Below are 19391 nucleotides of genomic sequence, written 5' to 3'. Positions count from 1 at the left end.
CCCCGTTCATCGGAGAAACGCATCGTACACCGGACAGTGGCGTCTACATTGCACACACGCATCCTTCAGCCTAGTTACTTACGTACCGCTAATCAACAACTCTTTACCTAAAATCGTGTTGTTACCCTGCATGTCAGCCAAGTTCTGTATGAGTTACAGTCAGTCACACAATCGTTGTCACGGCCCCAATCGTCGGACCCCAATTTTCTTGCCTTCCTACCTTCTCAGCGACAGATCTAGGTTTCAAATCACTGCAGTTGACTACATTCAGCTATCTGAAACGCCGCAAAACGCAGAACACTTGCCTATAGTGCTTGATGGCAATTATGAGTCGTTTCTCATACAATCACGCCCCAACTAGGAGGTGTAAAAACTGTCGCTTGAACGAACTAGCCGTTCAACAAAGAAGACGTGCTAAAACGCTCTTTTACCCTTTGCAAAAAAGTCGATCGCTGCGTAGCGCGCGTTAACAAGCACTTCACGTAACCGATGCAACTGTACCTAGGAGAAGCAGGGGTGAAGGTTCTAGCTGCTCTGATAATAAACAAAGTTCCTGCATTCGGTACCGCTGGTTGCACCAACGATGACCTGTTGCACTTTGTGACGGTGCAAGATCAGGCAAAGGTAGATATCAAACTGAGATAGAAACACCTGCACACGTCCTATATGCAGAACTAAGTAACAATTTAGGGGCCTTGAAAGGAAAGCACGGGTTGTTCCTGTGCGAGTTGGGAGAATGTGTTCACCGCAAAGCTCGAACGTGGATGACGTGAATCGTCTGCAGCTGCTACATCCGTGTGCATCAAGTCTGTGCAGTTGTCCTGCAAGACACTAAGGAGTTCAAATTCTTATGCTGGGAAGACTAGACAGCAGCGGAGGGCTAGTAGATGCCAACAGAGTGAGCTTGTAAAATTCAGCAGTTTCCGCTAAAGTTTCCGAGTCAAATAAAGGTCAAACGAATTGGGGACCGTACGATATTTTCTTCCAACTATCTCTTATGACATTATTACCTGTAGACTGCTGATGCAAAGAAAAAACGACTGTCCGACGAAAGGAGAGATTTCCACGACTCAATGAGCGTGCACTATCTCTAGTGGAGAGTATCAAACGGAGACTGTGATAGTATTGTTGTGTTAGCTAGTCACCTCAGGTGCGAAGTTGCAGAATTGCCTTTGCGTTTTCATGGGGGAGGTCGTGTCCGGTGAATGATGGTGGTGTCCGATGAACGTGGTCGCAGAGAAGAATCACGTTTACCGTCCTAGCATAACCGTTTCAAGCCTTTGGAAATCTCGCGTCTGGAATCATAATCTTTACTAATCCTTCTTACTGTGGGCTTCAACAAAGCTCAGTCTTACTTTGTTTACTTCTTGCACGGTTGTCCGATGATTGATGGTGTCCGATAACAGGGGCGGCGCTCTAGCAATGTATACTTATCTCCGACCTACAAGACGACAACAATCCAACAAGTAACGTAGATGTGACATTAGCAGTATTAAAAATTATAATGAAGCACAGTACAACATTTTCTCCACATATCAGAAAATCTGACTTTCATTTAGTCTCGCATGGCCAGACCGTTCCTGCAGCGCTTCTGGCAACGTAAATACTGTATACATGCATGTATGACGTGGCGCTGTGAGAAAGGGTCTAGCTACGTGGGCGGCTGCCATTTTACATAAAACTGCATTAGTATGTATCATGAATGGTAATCTAACTAATGTATGTAAAGTATGTATGTATGACAGCTTTTCAAGACCATGCAAAAGTAGGTCTGGTGAATCTGGTCCTGAGATACAGGGTAGGTTTGTCACATACAGACAGACATTGGCATAATTGTGGAGCCACCCTGAGCATGTGACTTAGATTAATTAATAATTATTGGACTTTGTCATGCATCTACAACAACAGCTGCACTTTTTAGTAAACTAAAACAAGTCTTAATATTGAGGTAATGGCTCTGATTGTGCCATCCACATGTCTGTGACCTACACGACTGCTTCTTGCTGTCAGTTCAACCAATTTAAAAGTTAATAGTGAAATTCGTTTTCAAAAGCTTCTAAACAATAAAATGAGTTTGTTTATGTTAGAAGACACACTCAAAAAATAATAATACGTTTCAGTTTACTTGCTTCTAGTGTGAGTGTACACTCATCTGCGCTTGTGACGTACGTAATCATAGAAAATATGCTACGAAACCCCACGCAACATAGCTAGTGTTTTCCTTGCTTTCTTACGGTTCTTGATGAAATAAGTCACCTAACACTAGAGTTGGAAATCTGAAACCCAGTCTGAGCAGAGAACTGATGCGTACGGTATACCTCCACGTCAGGAAAGCTGCTAGATCAAAATTAAGTAGTAGGAAACGACCTCCTCTAACTTTTCGTTGCAAAACCAACTTGGCAGCAGAGCACGAATCATGAACTAGCTGCAGATTAGGAAAACCCACTGGAACCTTAGAAAAACAAGCATAACCCAATGCAGTTGTTAGTTGTTTCCAACTGACTAGCTAAAAATTGCGCGAATAAATATCCTCTAAGTCGGTGGGTTGCAGCAAAAGAGACAAATCAAATCTACATGGTGGGCACGAGCAAGGCATTAGAATTGCGAGGAACGTCGTTAGGGTAAATTGTATACTTTTAGTATTATTAAAACTCTTCCCTAAAGAGTGATGCACTTTCTCTATTTCTTTGCTTGTCTTCAGCTTTCCGGAAAACAGAATTGTTGCAATGTTTGTTTGCCATGTCATTTACCACAGTGGGTGCACTCGTCCAAGGTCAACCTACCAACCAGACTGATAGTGTTTACTTTCATACTTAGCAGTTAGCAGACTAGCAATTAGCAAGTCTAGAGCCTAAACAGCTACCAGCTTGAGCCTCACAAAATGTGACCGTAACCAGGAGGATCGAAATGAACCAATCGGCGTCAAGCCTAATTACAAATTAATTAGAAGAGTACTTGAACGGGAGTCTGTAATTACTCTAGCCAATCACCATTACGCACTGTTCAAATTATAGGTACGCGGGCACTTGGACTCAACCGACAGTTTGTTTTGGCTGTTCGCTGTCGCGGCGTCCGCAAAGAGGATTATGCTTGAACGGAAGTTCACCTCTAGATACCACGTATACAGCACAGTCCAGCGACTTCGGGTACGTCCTAGTTGACATCGTCTGTCTACGTGCCGTAATTGTCGATCTTCAGATGTAGAATGAGTCACGTTTTGCTTCTGATATTGTACGTAGACGAAACCATCGATGAAGAAGCGTAGGCCAGAAAAGGCGAGCATGCATGAATATGGCGTGCCATTTGTGTCAAAATTAGACAATGAGATGAGGCGATGAGACAATGAGATGAGGCGATGAGACAATGAGATGAGGCGATGAGATCATGAGATGAGGCGATGAGACGATGAGATGAGGCGATGAGACGATGAGATGAGGCGATGAGATCATGAGATGAGACAATGAGATGATGCGATGAGACAATGAGATGAGGCGATGAGACAATGAGATGAGGCGATGAGATCATGCGATGAGACAATGAGATGAGGCGATGAGACCATGCGATGAGACCATGCGATGAGACAATGAGATGAGGCGATGAGACAATGAGATGAGGCGATGAGACTGTAATATGAGACTGTAATATGAGATTGTAATATGAGATTGCAATATGAGACTGCATGCATCGATATGAGGTACCTCATGCAGCTACTGTATTGGAGACTGGAGATTCAGAATTATATTTTATCTGCTGCAGAGAATCTAGTTTTTGAAGGTTGTTTACTCGTGTTCTTATCAAGGCTGCATTTTTGAGCTCCACAAAACCAATTGAAGTGCGTACGCTCCCACGTACGTTTCTAAATCTAGACAACGCATGCAGTGTCGAAAGTCTTTGGTAGAGTTACAACATGTCGTTTAGATCTTGTATGCGCTAAACACTCGCTGCAACTCACTCTATTTCTACAATTGATTGGGTTGTCGATACCTAAACACGTCTAAAATTTTTATATATAGGGACTTCGTATGATTGCCTCTGGGGAAATCCCCTTACACGTGTAGACCACTTTACCACAGTCCTCCTTCCATATTAATTGAAACTTACATAATCTCTGACACAACATCACGGATTTGCGTATATAGTCAGCGTGCACACATGTTACGTCGTCTTTTTCTTATGTGCGTATAGATGGTGGTTTTTCATAATGCCCTCTATCACCTCTAGTAATTTTGGGTTTGCAGTTATTTAATCATTATCAAGTCTTTGAAAAGTGTCATTTTTTCTTTATTAGAGAGTTTTTATTCGACACTTGTTGTCTGCAACTAACAGATGAAGAAAGAAAGAAGACAAGAGAAACTTAATTACAGAGTGACTCCTGGCTTTCTCCATGTAAATCATTAATTACAGACTAAGTCTCTTTCTAGCCACATGCAGTATCCAACAGGGTGGGGTTTGTCTATTATATTTTCACTATACGCTTGCATTAATAAATATTAAATTAAAAATTAGTTGCTTGCAATTTTAATATTCTATAGGTTAGGAAAATTTGACTGATCGGTACAATTTAAAGTTATTTGAAGACTCAAACAGCACACTCAATCTTTGATCAGTTTTCCTTTTCAATGCAATGAAATATGTGCGTGGATGAATGTGGCCAGGCTATACATACTGTACAATAATTTTCGTCTTCCATGCAATTGGTAATTGACTAATAAAAGTGAACTATCCGCGTGGTGTTATTATGCCGCATATCAGATGTTTTTTATAAACTGAACTCTCAATTTACATTTACTATGGAGAAACAAAATTGCAACAAAATGCCACATTGTAGGCAAATTAGCTATATTTCTAATGAATTAACTCTATAATACAACTTAAGCAGCGACAACGGTCAGTGGATGGTCCGGCCATTTAATTTCTACATTTCAATTTCTATGTTTTATTTTTTAATTTTCAATTTTATATTTTATTTTTGTAAAATGGTTTTTCATCTTGATATTTGATTCTTGTGATCTCTAGATTTATTTTGTTTTTACTTTACTTTCCGTCACGTGCCAAATCAAGTTGGCTGCTCTTGGCTCTGACACACAACGTTTTGCCAGTGAATATCGCGGTCCCTAGCTGTGTAGGTACGTGTATTGTACACAACACGCTACCCTTACCGTAGACGAACCGGCTAGAGGGAAATGCTACGAATTTAGATGTATTTAGATAGGCTCCGCTCTAGCGGATCGCCGAGTTGGCAACTGTGGTGATGAAGTGTACAGACTCGTTTGTTGTCTAGGAATATTCGACACACAATTAAAACATAGAAACCGTCAACCTAATACAATTATGTAGTAGAGTGCGCGCTTTCACGGGCACAGTTACATAAATGTGGTACGGTACCGGTACATACCGTATAGAAGAATGGGCGTGGTAGTCAAAACAGGTCACATTTCGTCATTTGCATGACGTCGCACGACTCACCAAGTAAACCGACATGCACGACCATCGTTTTCTACAACGCCTTCTGAACTCAATTTGAAGTCAACTCAACTGAACTCTATTTGCTCAACTCAACTCAATTAACTAACTCAACTACTAGTAGCTAACGTAGAACAGTGTGCGGCTACAACTGAAAGAACATGGTCATAGCTAGTCAGCTACAACTAGTCACTAAGTAGACTACTATGTCAATGCTACGTATAGCTACGAGAGTCAATAGTGCTAGACAATGTTTGTAGATCGAGTTCTACCGTGTCACTCGGCGATCCCTGGGCTGTCATTATCGTAGCGTACGTTCACATCTGCAGTCAAGCTGCGTGACAAGGAGGCACCGGCACCTTGGATAGAAACACGATTAGTAGTTCCGTGTCCGACGAGTGAGCGGAGTTGTCCGCCGCCAAGAGCTGCCAGCGTGGTTTGGCACGTGACGAAAGTAAAGTAAAAACAAACAACTGCTTGTGTGTTGGAAATGTGATCTCCTGAGACACGCGTTCGAATGGAAGCCCCGCTGGAACCCCGTTGTGTCTAGTGTCTTCAGTCATTTCATTTCTAGAAACAGCATAAGCGAACTGCGCGTTCAAGTTTCTAGTTTTGAGCCTAGAAACTTCAGTCATTTCAAGTGCCTAGAAATCAAACTTTAAAAATAAATCTAAAGATCACAAGAATCAAACGTCATCAGATAAAAACCATTCTATAAATAATAAAAGGAGAATAAAAAAATTAAAAATTAAAAGTTAATATTTAAGATATACCAAATTTTAAATAAGAATGCAAATAAAAAATTAAATATTGAAAAATAAAAATTAAAAATTAAAAACATTACAGAATTAAATAAAAATAAATAAAAATTAAAAAATGAAAACATAAAAATTGAAATGTAGAAAATTAAATGACCAGACCATCCACTGACTGACAACTCCATGTTACACATGACCTATATATTCATGCATTTGCAGCATAGACAAATTCACGGGCTCTAACATAAATATCTACTCCCTGACAGTCAGAATCAGCCATTGGGTCTATCAGCATGACCAGATCCTGCAATTGCAAAGAAGAGAGGGCGTCTTCTATCTGCGGTACTTGAACAACATCACAATCATCTAGACCATTCAATGGAATGGGTCCATGGCCATCAATGCCATAACCATCAATTGCACCCTCAAAGAGAAACAGTAATCACATAATTAGTAATCACTAGGAAGGACAATAGCATCACTAACAATGTCCAGGTCTTCCATATTTCGAAGTTCTGCCCCCTGCAGCATTCCTGTTATCCATAGCTGAATAGGTGTACTGTTTCTAGCAGTCCGAAGTCGATGATTTTTGTAGCGGTCACAAAATTGTTTAATAGCGTGGTTTATTCTGGGCAGGTACACGTACTGTAAGCAAAATTAATCTTTGCCATTTGTTACATCAAGGAGAAAACACTCTTCTAAGTTCTGGAACAGAAAGTAGAAAAGAAAGGTACATCCTTGGAAAAGGTCTCTCCAGAAACGCTCAATCCGTTGGTTATGCACACTCCGTCCTGTTATCATACTGCCTCGTCCTGGTCCTCTGTGTTCTAACATAAACCTTGATATTTCTACATTTTCCATTCCTTTGTCTGACCTTACCCTTGATGGCAACCCAAACTGTCGAACAGCTTCTAGAAATGACTCCAACACTGTTGTCGCACGGTTGTTAGTAGAGCATTTACAAAACACGGGTATTCGACTATATCCGTCTACTCCACCATGGATGACAAAATGCCATCTGCAAAAACCCAACATCAAGATATACACATAAATACAGAATAGTTCACTAAGTGTAGAATTGAAACTCACATGCATCTCTGATTATACTTAATTAAATTGATGTACATAGGCAAGATTCATAATTCATCTATTTTATTATATGGTATTATATTTTATGGTATTATATTTTCTGGTATTATATTTTCTGGTATTATATTTATATTATATTCATAATCATATTGTATCAGTTTTCTACCATTTTACTAGTGATTCGGAAAACCAAAAATATGCATACAAAGAGAGTGAAGGACAAACCAAAAGATAGCATAAAAACAAACAGACAATCACAACAACACGTAGAGAGACAAGAGACAGACAGAGAGACAAACAGACAGACAGACAGACAGAAAGACAGACAGACAGACAGACAGAAGGACGAACAGACAGACAGACAGACGGACAAAGACAGGCAAACAGGTGTTGTTCTGTTCAGTAGAAAAGACTTTCGAAAATGACTTTGGGTGCTTTCACACTGACCTTAGGCTAACCTATTTAAGCAAGCTGAGTAAACACTACCCTAGGGAACATGTAGTAGGTTAACAAAGTTATCCTAATTAATGGATTCAGCTAACCTAGGTTATCGCTGACCCACTTGCAAGTTAGGTTAGAACTCGGTCGCTCTGCCTACAACTAGGTCACTCCGTCTTCTAGCATAGCGAAGAATGGCGCGTTTTCTAGAATGTGCTACAAACGCTTCAAAGCTACACGGGCGCGTCTTCAGTGGAAAAGGAGGAGGCGAAGAAAAGCGCGTCGGCAACGAGAGGTTCTTTTTACTACTCTCCTAGTGTTGCTGTGCAGAATGTACAACCAGATGTAGCTTGTAAAGATCATGTCCCTAGTGAGAGGACGAAACCCTCCAAACCTTGCAGACATTGACAGGACAACAATGACAAGATATACATAATTAGTATCTAGATTAGTTAGTGGGTCATTTCTGAGCTGTGTGAACACTACGCAGTGTTAAATGGCGTCTGGAGTTAACCTAGCTAGAAACGTCGTGTGAATGCACCTTTCATACTTACCGTATCAGCTTGTGGTTTCCGTCTACATGCCACAACGCATTAGGTCCACTGACACGGTAAACTCTCCTAGGAATTGAAGTAGCCCATCGTTCAGCAACTCCAATCGGGTCAACTCTAGCTACCGACAGGCGTATCCTATGTCGCTGGATGATAATACCTCTTGATCGCAGCAGTCCATCCATCATACTGTATCCAGCGTCCGGAAATCCCCGTTTGATCTCTAGCAAGGTTCTGTCCAGCTCGGCATCGTTTATATCTGCGTACCTTCGAGCTACCGATAGATCCCATTCACGCATTCGCCTGTTGACAGTACTCCTGCACACTCCAAGTAGCTCAGCTATCGATGAAACAGAAAAGCCATGATCAACTAGAAATATCAGCTGTTCCTGCCCGATGTCCAGTCGTGGTCTACCCCTGCTCCCTGTTGCAATGGCACCAGCTGTGAACGCTCGCATATCCACTGTGTGTCCAAACGAACTGGTTATCGCGGAAAACGCTTCTACGAGGCTTCCAATATATAGGCCTAATGGAGTCAGTCCATTCTCTCCGCCTTCCACCATTCCAACAAGATGATGATGAATGGTTTCACCAAGGAGAAGAAGATCATCAGCATCCCCTTGCACCATTGCCTCTGGTTCATCAGCAGTTGTCAGCCACTGGTCAAGTCTACGCAGAAACAAACGCACCTGACCGAAGAAAGCATCCATTTGTCAGATAGATAATAAGATGGGCTGGTCCTTACTTTGATGCCAACCAGCTGGTCTACGCCAATGTGGTAGATTATAACGTTTTCACACTAGGGGTAGCGACCTTGGTTAGCAAACTTAATTATAGATAACTACTGTGTTGCAGACCTCCTGAGAGTATTTTGGTGTCATATTCTTGGTTAGCACTAAAGTAGGTGTGTTCACACTATGGTTTCCAAAACATGGTGTGTTAGGTTTTGATTTGCGTGATACGAGGTAGCGTACAGTACAAACCTGTTTTCAGACTGGACTGCGTTTGGTTTGTCAACCTAGCACGTTATCGTGATCCATTGTTTGAGCAGGAATCTCTAGACATGGCGTCTGACAACAGAGTTAGAATACTCCGCATGACAAACGACATAACAGTTTGGTACTCTGTGCTATAGCACTGCGATAGCGACGAAAATGACGTCATCGGTCATCGGTCATCGGTCATCTTGCACGCGCGAGATTCTTGTTGTTGACGCCCTGTTTCTAGCAGCATTACATCCTCCAAACTGTGCTCTTGTTACTTCTTCGTCGTCGGCAGTATGCAGCGGGGGTGCGTGACGGTGCGTGACCATTTCGTCCATCCATTTTTTCAATTTCCGGCAACAATTGAATATTGAATTAGAAATTGAAAATAGCTTAGCAGTTGCTTGCAATTTCACTAGTCAATTCTATAAAATACTAGAAAATTAAAATTTGATTGATCGACGGACTATAAGTATTTGCGGATTAAAATGAATATTGAAAACACCCTTAGTTTATAACCAATTTCCTTTTTCAATGCAATGGAATAAAGCACGTTAGTTCAATTTTCAATGTTAAATTCAATATTTATTATAATTTAAAAATTAAATTTTAAATTTTGAATTTGCGTGGCCAATTCGTCCATTCCATTTTTAATTTTTGAGACAAATTGAAAATGAAATGTCAAATTAAAAATTGACTGGCGTTGCTTGCTCTTACAATATTCCATTGCATTGAAAATAGAAATTGATTGAAGACCAATTGTTATTTCAATATTCGTTTACTTTGCAAATAGATTCAATCTTTCCATCCGTCCAATTTTCGTAAATTATGAATATTAGAATAGAGCCTCTGGTGCAATTTTCTTTCTTGGTACACTAAATGTAAATAGAAAGTTGCTAGCGTGAGCCATATCTCCTAACCAGCATAATGACGCCGCGCAGACGGTCGCCGGTGACTTCAATATTCAATTCTATTGAAAGACGAGAGTTGTGTCTAGCTTGGCCACGCCCAGCCACGCCTCTGGCACGCATGCAATGTAATGCAATTAACTTATTCATAAGAGACGGACGAGAAAGCCACGCGACCGACCTCTAACAACAAATCGGTAAGCACTTGCACCTGGCTCTCATCAACCGTCACGCCCAAGCATGAGCTGTTCCTTGGGGCGACAAGGGAAGCCTGTTGCATGGAGGCACGCTTACGGCATCTATAGTCAACGAGATCAACGTCTACCCTGCACTGGGAAGTTGACGCCTATTCGATTTGGAAAGACTCCAAGCAACTATCTACAGTCAACATACAGTAGAGTCGATCATTATAGACCACACCTCTTAAACACAGACGGTTCACGATAATGAACCCCAAACCAATTAAGTATTGTGTTTCAGACATCCGGTAGTTAACCTAACCCTAGTGTGAAAACGCTAAAATAAGACAGGCCAGTCAGTGCATGCATGAGTGATAGGACACTAAATTTTAGCCTAGGCGATATCTAAGTTTCTAATATTTGTCATTCTTATTTTATTTTTGTTTCTAATGTTGATCGACAGACGAGCATATTCGCATCCTGCAACCATTCTAGTGTGCATGGCTTTGACGTCGTTAGTGTTCGCTAAGTGCATTCAAGCATTGCTAATTAGAGTTTGATCTCAAAATCCTGAGCACACGTACATGTACACAAGCAAGGAAATGATTTCGAAAGCACGTGAGTAGGAGGGGCCATATGTTATGGCGAGCTACTTCCTTCATTTGACATGCAAATCCAGCCCTCTACTAGAGGCATTGCATTTAGAGCCACAATTGGTCAAGCGTTATCACTGACATATGCACTCGCCTAACCTCAGTTTATTCTTCACTTGAGAAAGTTTGATGTTTGTGCAAAGCCAAGCGATTGTCTAACACTAGCTGCCCTATCACAAAGTGTCAAAATTTATTGTTTGGATGTTTAGTGGAATCATGAGATGAGAAAGTATTTTGACTAGTGTAGAAACAGTCTGAACGTAACCTCGGTGCATTTTTCATTTGAGAAAGTTTGATGTTTGTGTGGTACCAAACAATCATTTAGCACTATCACAGAGTGTCAAAGTTTATTGTTTTGAAATCATCTGATGAGAAAGCATTTCCACTATTGTAGAAACTGTCTGAACGTAGCCTCAGTAAATTCTTTACTTGAGAAAGTTTGATGTTTGAGTCATAATCGTACTAAGCAACATGCAATCGTCAGATGAGAAAGAATCTAAAGTTTGCAACCTATCCAAAACATGACATAGCATTACTGGTATAAATAATTCAACTCTCTCACGTATTGCTCAGTTGAGCTCTTGGTTGGTACCAGAGGAAGTTACTTTCTGCTTTGAGATGTCTGAGTCGAGCAGAAAATCAGGAAGTGAATTCAGCAATGCTAGACGTATGCTACAGAATGCAATGATAGAATTAGATCGAGTGGCACAAGAGATGAGCTGTAGGCAAACAGAAGATTCTCGATCTCCAGAAACACCTTCTCAACAACCTAGAGAAACGTCATCATCTAGAGAACGACTAGACAGCGACAACGTGGCTTTCATGAGGTCGACAGCTTTGGCAGCAGAACAAAGAAGATTGTTTGGTCGATCTTCTGGTCACAGTCGTCGACATAGTTCTAGACCTAGCGGTCGACACGGCAGTTCCAGTCGTTCATCACAAACAACGACAAGTCATGCCTACGGTCGCTCGACCAAAAGGCAAATGATTACAATCCATGCAATTTGTTTATCGGATCACCAGCAAAGCATTCCTCCATCTCGCGAAACTAAGCTGAAGCTATCATTGGCAGGGCTAGGAGAGCAAGACATTTCCGTTGGCCACGATGACGATGCTCTGGAAGTCCACAATGCAATTGTTCAGACGTTTTCACCCCTGGAAAGAGCAGGATATGAAATGATGCGTCTTACAAGTCGGAGAACTCTCGAAGTCCTGCGTACAGCAAATGGTATCCTAAACGCAAGAAATGTCAAGGCAGCCTTGAACCAGGCGAAATTGTATCTCAGACCAATAAAGCATTCTTTACCCCTAACGGATACATCACAAAGACCAACAGTACGTTAAGTTCTATTTAATTCTGACTGTTTTTAAATTAGTATATAACTTATTACAATATTTGTTTTTGCTAATTTGTTATAGAATCTAGGTGAAGAGCAGGAACCGACTATTACATGCGATACGTGCGGTGCTGACATTGTTCAGGTATCACTTCGAGAGCACTTGAGATGCTGTTCTAGTTCTTCTGAAACAGTAGAAAACGAACCACCTCGATCTCCACGAGTGAGTTATATCGTATGTTTGGTGACTACATTTGCAAAGGTATTGTTTTTCTGTTGCAGTTGGCACCCACTGCCTCTCGTACGCGTGATGAGTCAACAAGCCCATCATCAGGTATATTAATTTACTACAAATATATTCAGACTTCAAACTGAGCAATACAATTACATATTTAGAAATTTTTGTGATGTCTCAAGTTAGAGAACTACGTCAAGTATTTCCAGATAGGACTGAATCGTTTCTGAAAAGAGCGATTCACGATTTTTCTACCGTTGAGAGCGCTGTAGAAGCTGTGCTGGATGGACTTATTCCACAGGTAAACTCAAAACTAAATTTCTAAGATAGAACGTATTGATCTTTCTATGCATACAGAGCCCAACAGCACAAACAGTCTACACCGATGAAGTGGGTGATTTGTCTGATCTCTTGGAAAGCTATTGCCCCGATCTCGGTACTTTGCCAGCAACAAGAATAGCTGTTGCAAGAGACAGCATACTAACTGACACAGTCGCTTTTTTTAAAAGCAAGAAGTTTGACATACGAAGCACATTTAGAGTTCGTTTTGAGAACGAACCAGCTGTTGATGGAGGAGGTCCAAGGCGAGAGTTTTTTACTCTGCTTTTGCGTAGCTTAATTGCTCCGGATACTCCCTTTCGTCTCTTCGAGGGTAAGGCTGGTCATATACTGCCAATTCACAACATCGACGCTCTCATGGGAGGAATGTTCAAGTTTGCTGGCAATATGATTGCAGCGTCTATTGTTCAAGGAGGACCGGGCTTTCCGATGTTCTCGAGTGCGTTTTATGCATATTTACAAACTCAAGACCTAGATGATGTGTATGCTCTTGCAACGCCTGATGACATTCCAGACTCAGCTGTTGCTCACTCTGCTAAGCAGGTAATAATAATTTCTAAATTTAATAATTGTTTATTTTATTTATTAATTGTTTATTGTATTACAAGTTGATATCTAATGTATTGCTTATTAGATTGGAAGACAAGACATTTCAAATGAAGAATTTGAAACTCATGTAACGGTGTTACAAGATTCTGTTATTGCAGCTGGCTATCCTTACCGACTTACTAAAGAAAATCATGGAGAAGCTGTTCGCAGCCTGCTTGTGCATGAGATAATTTTGAGCAGACGTTCAGAAATCGATCAAGTCATAGCAGGACTCGGACCTGAAATCTGCACGATGGTAAAGGAGCATGGGAAAGTAATGTCAAGCCTATTTACAAACGAAGGTCAAGTGCCACTCGTAGCTTCTGAATTTCTTAAGCTTGTGACGTATGAAAATACGTTACCTCAACATTTGAAGGATTACTTTCAGCGGTACGTCTTAGAAGCAGGTATGTAACGTACTTTTTAATCATTGACGCAACTGCATGATTACTTGGCCTTTTTAGTCTAGCTAGCTAGGCTAGCTGTATAAATATGCATCTACTATTTTACCCGGTTTTTGTTGAAACAGATGAGAAACATCTTCGTTTGCTGCTGCAGTTTGTCAGCGGAGTGTCAGCAGTCCCTCCGATGGGATTCCAGATGCCGGATAGCATCACAGTTTCAAGTATCCGGTCACGTTATCCAAACTGCTCGACGTGTGCAATGATATTGGAGCTCCCTACTAACTGCACCTTGTATGACGAGTTTTCTGACGCTCTCAGAACAGCCACTGAACTTCAATCAATGGGTTTTGGAATTGTATAAATATGACACATAAATTTTGCACTACTTTCTTTGCTAGATTTGACTAGGCTTTTAGTAGATGCATGTTTGGTTCTATGATTATTGTGTTAGAATACAATAAGAAATTGTCTAACAAGACCCTTTTTGAATTAAAGTTTCTGTTACCTTTCGATGCTTGATAGTTAATCTATGGTTGTGCTAGACTACAGAAATATCTAGATAATAAAGGTTGATTTTAAGAGCTACGTGACTAGCTGACATTGAAATTGATGTACTATAAAATTATATGGTTTTCAACATCGCTCCCTGTGACGATTAGAATGTCATCACAAAGTTATTTGAGACTCGATGCATGTGCACTTACACGGTTTGGCGATGGGCAGCCGGGTCTAGTTAGCGTTCACATGTAAATCTCGCCTGTCATCTGTACGACACTCTAGATTTCGCGCACTTCCAGACCCAAAATTGGGAAAGAGTTAATTCGCAGGCGGATCACAATTTTTAGTTAGCCGCAGACTCAAATACGGTGAGTGAGAAACAGCAGACATCGCATGCTCAGACAACGAAGAGTGTGAACGCTGACTAGGGTGTGAAAATCCGTGAGATTATACGTCTAGGTTCATTCTGGAAATAGGACGACTGTGGTTATTGCATGTAGGAAGCGTTCCTATATTAGTTAATATATCCTGTGACACATGTAAGGGGATTTCCCGAGAAGCAATAATTTAGACATACGTACGCGCGATTCTAAGGAAATAGAATAAGCTGCAGCGAGTGTCAAGATACAGCATGTTTTAGCTACTTGTGCGTAGTCTAAAACAGTGGGCGTATAGGTACTCGCTTGGTTTCTAGAGCAAACACACAAGCGTAGAAATCTAATTATCATTATTTCTTATAATTATAATTATTGAAAAGAATAATTGTAATTGTAATTAGACTTTTTAAAAATAAATTTTTGTAGGAAAATATAAACGATGTAGCTGCATGACCTCTTCTAGTAATCTCATATTGCAGTCTCATTTCATCGCCTCGTCTCATTGTCTCATTGCCTCTTTTCATTGCAATATTCAATTAATTTAATGCTAACTATAGTATTTTAAAATTAAAAAATTAAATTTGAAATGTTACTACAATACTTACGTTTTATTTTTAAATAGCATTTTTATTTTCTATTTGCATTTTTTTTAATTTATTTTCCTATCTTTATTTCAGAGTTTGCGCTCTCGTGTTGTTTTGCTGTTGTTTTGCACTCGTAGCTTCTCAATGCAGACTCGAAGTCGTTGACTACACCCAAAATTACTAGTTGACCGAATGCATCATGAAAAATCCACCATCTATATGCACATAAGAAGTAGATGACGTAAGTATATATGTATACATGTGTGCACGCTGACTATCATTGTACGCAAATCCGTGAAGTTGTGTCAGAGATTAGATAGGTTTTAATAGGGAAGGAGTCGATCTACTAGGTGTTCTACACGTGTAAGGGGATTTCCTGAGAGGCAATTACACGAGGTCTCCATCTAGATGTGTTTCGACAATCAATTGTAGTCTAGAAATAGAGTGACTTGCAGCGAGTGTCTAACTCGTACAAGATATATACGACATGTTGTAACTCTCCAACCGGATACCAAAGACTACATACTGCATGTGTTGTCTAGATTTAGAAAAGTGGGAGAGTAAGCACTTCAATTGGTTTTGTGGAGCTCAAAAACGCAGCCTTGATGCAATCACACAAGAACACGGGTGAAAAAATCTTCAAAAACTAGATTCTCTGTAGTAGATAAAATATAATTATGTAATGCAGTCTCCCCAGTCCCATACAGTGTAGTAGCGGCATGCGGTAATCTGCGGTAATCTGCGGTAATCTCATATTGATGCCGTCTCATATTGCAGTCTCATAGTGCAGTCTCATATTGCAGTTTCATCGCATGGTCTCATCGCATGGTCTCATCGCATGGTCTCATCGCATGGTCTCATCGCATGGTCTCATCGCATGGTCTCATCGCATGGTCTCATCGCATGGTCTCATCGCATGGTCTCATCGCATGGTCTCATCGCATGGTCTCATCGCATGGTCTCATCGCATGGTCTCATCGCATGGTCTCATCGCATGGTCTCATCGCATGGTCTCATCGCATGGTCTCATCGCATGGTCTCATCGCATGGTCTCATCGCATGGTCTCATCGCATGGTCTCATCGCCTCATCTCATTGTCTCATCGCCTCATCTCATTGTCTCATCGCCTCATCTCATTGTCTCATCGCCTCATCTCATTGTCTCATCGCATGATCTCATCGCCTCATCTCATTGTCTCATCGCCTCATCTCATGATCTCATCGCCTCATCTCATTGTCTCATCGCCTCATCTCATTGTCTAATTTTGACACAAATGGCACGCCATACATGAAGCTGGCCCGTGATCGAGGCTTTTGAACAAGATTCGAAAAACGAACAGGTACCTCTTGTCTCTTCTTGTCTGTATTACTGCAGTTGCAACGACTTCTTTATACTAGAAAACGATAAAATCCTCAAGTACTGCATGAATGCTCAACCAGATGTCCCTCGCGATCATGCCGGTTCAACTGAAGGAAACCACAGCTGCTGTAAGTGATTCATTACTTCTGCAAGATTAATGCACGGTGGTGGTGGTTAGTCTGGTCATTCTCTAAAATCTTTTGTTGTTGCAGGTTGTCAAAGCGATCAGAACAATTTACATACCCAAAGAGTATGATTTGATGTAGAATTAGCCGGTCAGGAGGTAGAATGACGGCAGAAGCTCCTACAGATTCGGGGTGCCGGCAACAAATTCCCAGAGTCACGTCACCATCCGCTTGTTTGAGAAGGTACTGTCCCTAATTAATTAAAGGAACATTTCGGCCACATGCGCTGGTACATTGCGCCCAGTATGGCGGTCCATGTGTGTCAAAAGTCGTTTCGTCGGCTCATTGATGTCGATTCGTCGGCTCGTTGATGTCGTTTCGTCGGCTCGTTGATGTCGATTCGTCGGCTCATTGATGTCGTTTCGTCGGCTCATTGATGTCAGCGGGTGGCTTCAGGGGGGTGCGTGACCATTTTGTCCAATCAATTTTCAATTCCCAGCAACAATTGAATGAATATTGAATTAAAAATTGAAAATAGCATAGAAATTGCTTAAAATGTCAATATTCAATTCTATTAATAATTAAAATTGACTGATTGACAAACTATAATTATTTGTGGATTAAAATAAATATTGAAAACATACTGAATTTCTAACCAATTTTCTTTTCAATGCAATGGAATATTGAAATTGCAAGCACGTTACTTTCATTTTCAATGTTAAATTCAATATTCAATTTAATTTAAAAATTAAATTTTAAATTTTGAATTTGCATGGCCAATTCGTCCATTCCATTTTTAATTTTTGAGACAAATTGAAAATTGAATATCAAAATAAAAATTGACTGGCGTTGCTTGCTCTTACAATATTCCATTACATTGTAAATAGAAATTGATTAAAGACCAATTGTCATTTCATATCTATTTACTTTGCAAATAGATTCAATCTTTTCATCTGTCCAATTTTCGTAAATTATGAATATCAAAGTTTAGCCTCTGATGCAATGTTCTTTCTCCGTACTAAATGTAAATAGAAAGTTACCCGCAGTTGCTAGCGCCAGCCATATCTCCTAAACGGCATGCAATATAATGCAAATTAAGAGATGGACGAGAAAGCTACGCGACGCACCTCTCTTAACAAATCGGTAAGCACTTGCAACTGGCTCTCGTCAACCATCACGCCCATGAGACATTCCTTGCCGTGACAAGGGAAGTAATTGCATTACATTGCATGCGTGCCAGAGGCGTGGCTGGGCGTGGCTAAGGCAGACACAACTTTCGTCTTTCAATAGAATTGAATATTGAAGTCACATGCGACCGCCCGCGTGGTGTCATTATGCCGTTTAAGAGATATCGCTCTCGCTAGCAACTGCGGGTAACTTTCTATTTACATTTAGTACAGAGAAAGAACATTGCATCGAAGGCTATACTTTGATATTCATAGTTTACGAAAATTAGACGGATGAAAAGATTGAATCTATTTGCAAAGTAAATGAATATTGAAATGACAATTGGTCTTTAATCAATTTCTATTTTCAAGGCAATGGAATATTGTAAGAGCAAGCAACGCCAGTCAATTTTTAATTTGACATTCAATTTTCAATTTGTCTCAAAAATTAGAATGGAATGGACGAATTGGCCATGCAAATTCAAAATTTTAAATTCAATTTTTAAATTAAATTGAACATTGAATTTAACATTGAAAATGAAACTAACGTGCTTGCAATTTTAATATTCCATTGCATTGAAAAAGGAAATTGGTTAGAAATTCAGTATGTTTTCAATATTTATTTTAATTCACAAATAATTATAATTTGTCAATCAATCAATTGTAATTTTTAATAGAATTGAATATTGAGATTACAAGCAAATTCTAGGCTATTTTCAGTTTCTAATTCAATATTCATTCAATTGTTGCTGGGAATTGAAAATTGATTGGACGAAATGGTCACGCACCCCCTGAGGCCACCCGCTGACATCAATGAGCCGACCAAACGACATCAACGAGCCGACAAAACGACATCAATGAGCCGACGAAACGACTTTTGACACACATGGCGCGCCATAGCCCAGCATACTATTTTGATTGTTGGTTACCAACAATCAAATTGAGACATTTGACGCATTTGCAGAACGAGATATGCTTACGTACGCTTTAACTAATTGATTAAATGATACATTCTATCGGACGCGTTTGTAACTTTTTCGATCAGGGCTCCAACTTCTCGACTAACAACCGTAGATCGCAGTTTGTGAAGCGTGCTGTTTGGTTCAGTAGCTGAAACACTTAAGCACAACTTACTCATACTTATCAAGCGGTCAACGCTTTCTAGGTAACGTGACGCGGAAGAGTGTTTCTCGCCATCACGTGTCACATCACGTGACATCGACAGCAATCGGTGAAGCGCTGTGGAACCGAAACAGATCCGGACGGCGAAACAGATCCAGACGCCAATACCAGTCGCCTCTTTATCCTTTTAGTTGTGTTCATGTGCGACAGCCAACGTATAGACAGTTGTTTTACC

At 40.5% G+C, this 19391-nt stretch overlaps 2 protein-coding genes and 1 long non-coding RNA gene across 4 annotated transcripts; 2 read left to right on the top strand and 1 right to left on the bottom strand.

Annotated features, from left to right (window-relative positions):
• The first annotated feature begins 3083 nt into the window (after positions 1 to 3083).
• LOC134198533 (uncharacterized) lies at positions 3084 to 5099 on the top strand. The gene is made up of 3 exons (XR_009972857.1): positions 3084 to 3146; positions 3240 to 3774; positions 4289 to 5099. It is a non-coding gene; the product is annotated as an uncharacterized LOC134198533 (long non-coding RNA).
• Positions 5100 to 5521: 422 nt separating this feature from the next.
• Positions 5522 to 9206, bottom strand: LOC134176216 (uncharacterized). Of its 2 annotated transcripts, XM_062642899.1 has the most exons (5): positions 9157 to 9205; positions 8303 to 9098; positions 7101 to 7239; positions 6708 to 7048; positions 5522 to 6645 (listed from the first exon to the last, which is right to left on the bottom strand). In XM_062642899.1, exons 2-4 carry the CDS (start codon positions 9007 to 9009, stop codon positions 7019 to 7021), a joined length of 876 nt encoding a protein of 291 aa, XP_062498883.1. In that variant the 5' UTR covers positions 9010 to 9098; positions 9157 to 9205; the 3' UTR covers positions 5522 to 6645; positions 6708 to 7018. The 2 variants fall into 2 exon arrangements, with proteins under 2 accessions (XP_062498883.1, XP_062498882.1); XM_062642898.1 differs by having other exon boundaries at positions 6708 to 7239; positions 9157 to 9206.
• A 4074-nt stretch (positions 9207 to 13280) lies between these two features.
• Positions 13281 to 14444, top strand: LOC134176414 (G2/M phase-specific E3 ubiquitin-protein ligase-like). The gene is made up of 4 exons (XM_062643084.1): positions 13281 to 13476; positions 13568 to 13928; positions 14051 to 14146; positions 14377 to 14444. The coding sequence occupies exons 1-4, from the start codon at positions 13291 to 13293 to the stop codon at positions 14442 to 14444; spliced, it is 711 nt and encodes a 236-aa protein (XP_062499068.1). The 5' UTR covers positions 13281 to 13290.
• Positions 14445 to 19391: the final 4947 nt, after the last annotated feature.

Source organism: Corticium candelabrum, chromosome 2, assembly GCF_963422355.1.
Source record: "Corticium candelabrum chromosome 2, ooCorCand1.1, whole genome shotgun sequence".
Lineage (NCBI taxonomy): Eukaryota > Metazoa > Porifera > Homoscleromorpha > Homosclerophorida > Plakinidae > Corticium > Corticium candelabrum.
Note: the sequence above shows the minus strand (reverse complement) of the source record. Positions and strands in the feature narration are given on the sequence as shown.

Coding starts and splice junctions, on each gene's coding strand:
- LOC134176216 (XM_062642898.1), bottom strand. CDS start 9,009: ATGGATGCTTTCTTCGGTCAGGTGCGTTTGTTTCTGCGTAGACTTGAC. Junction 7,240..8,302: donor GGAAACCACAAGCTGATACG/GTAAGTATGAAA, acceptor GGGTTTTTGCAG/ATGGCATTTTGTCATCCATG.
- LOC134176414 (XM_062643084.1), top strand. CDS start 13,291: ATGGGAGGAATGTTCAAGTTTGCTGGCAATATGATTGCAGCGTCTATT. Junction 13,929..14,050: donor GCGGTACGTCTTAGAAGCAG/GTATGTAACGTA, acceptor TTGTTGAAACAG/ATGAGAAACATCTTCGTTTG. Junction 14,147..14,376: donor GGATAGCATCACAGTTTCAA/GTATCCGGTCAC, acceptor TTATTGTGTTAG/AATACAATAAGAAATTGTCT.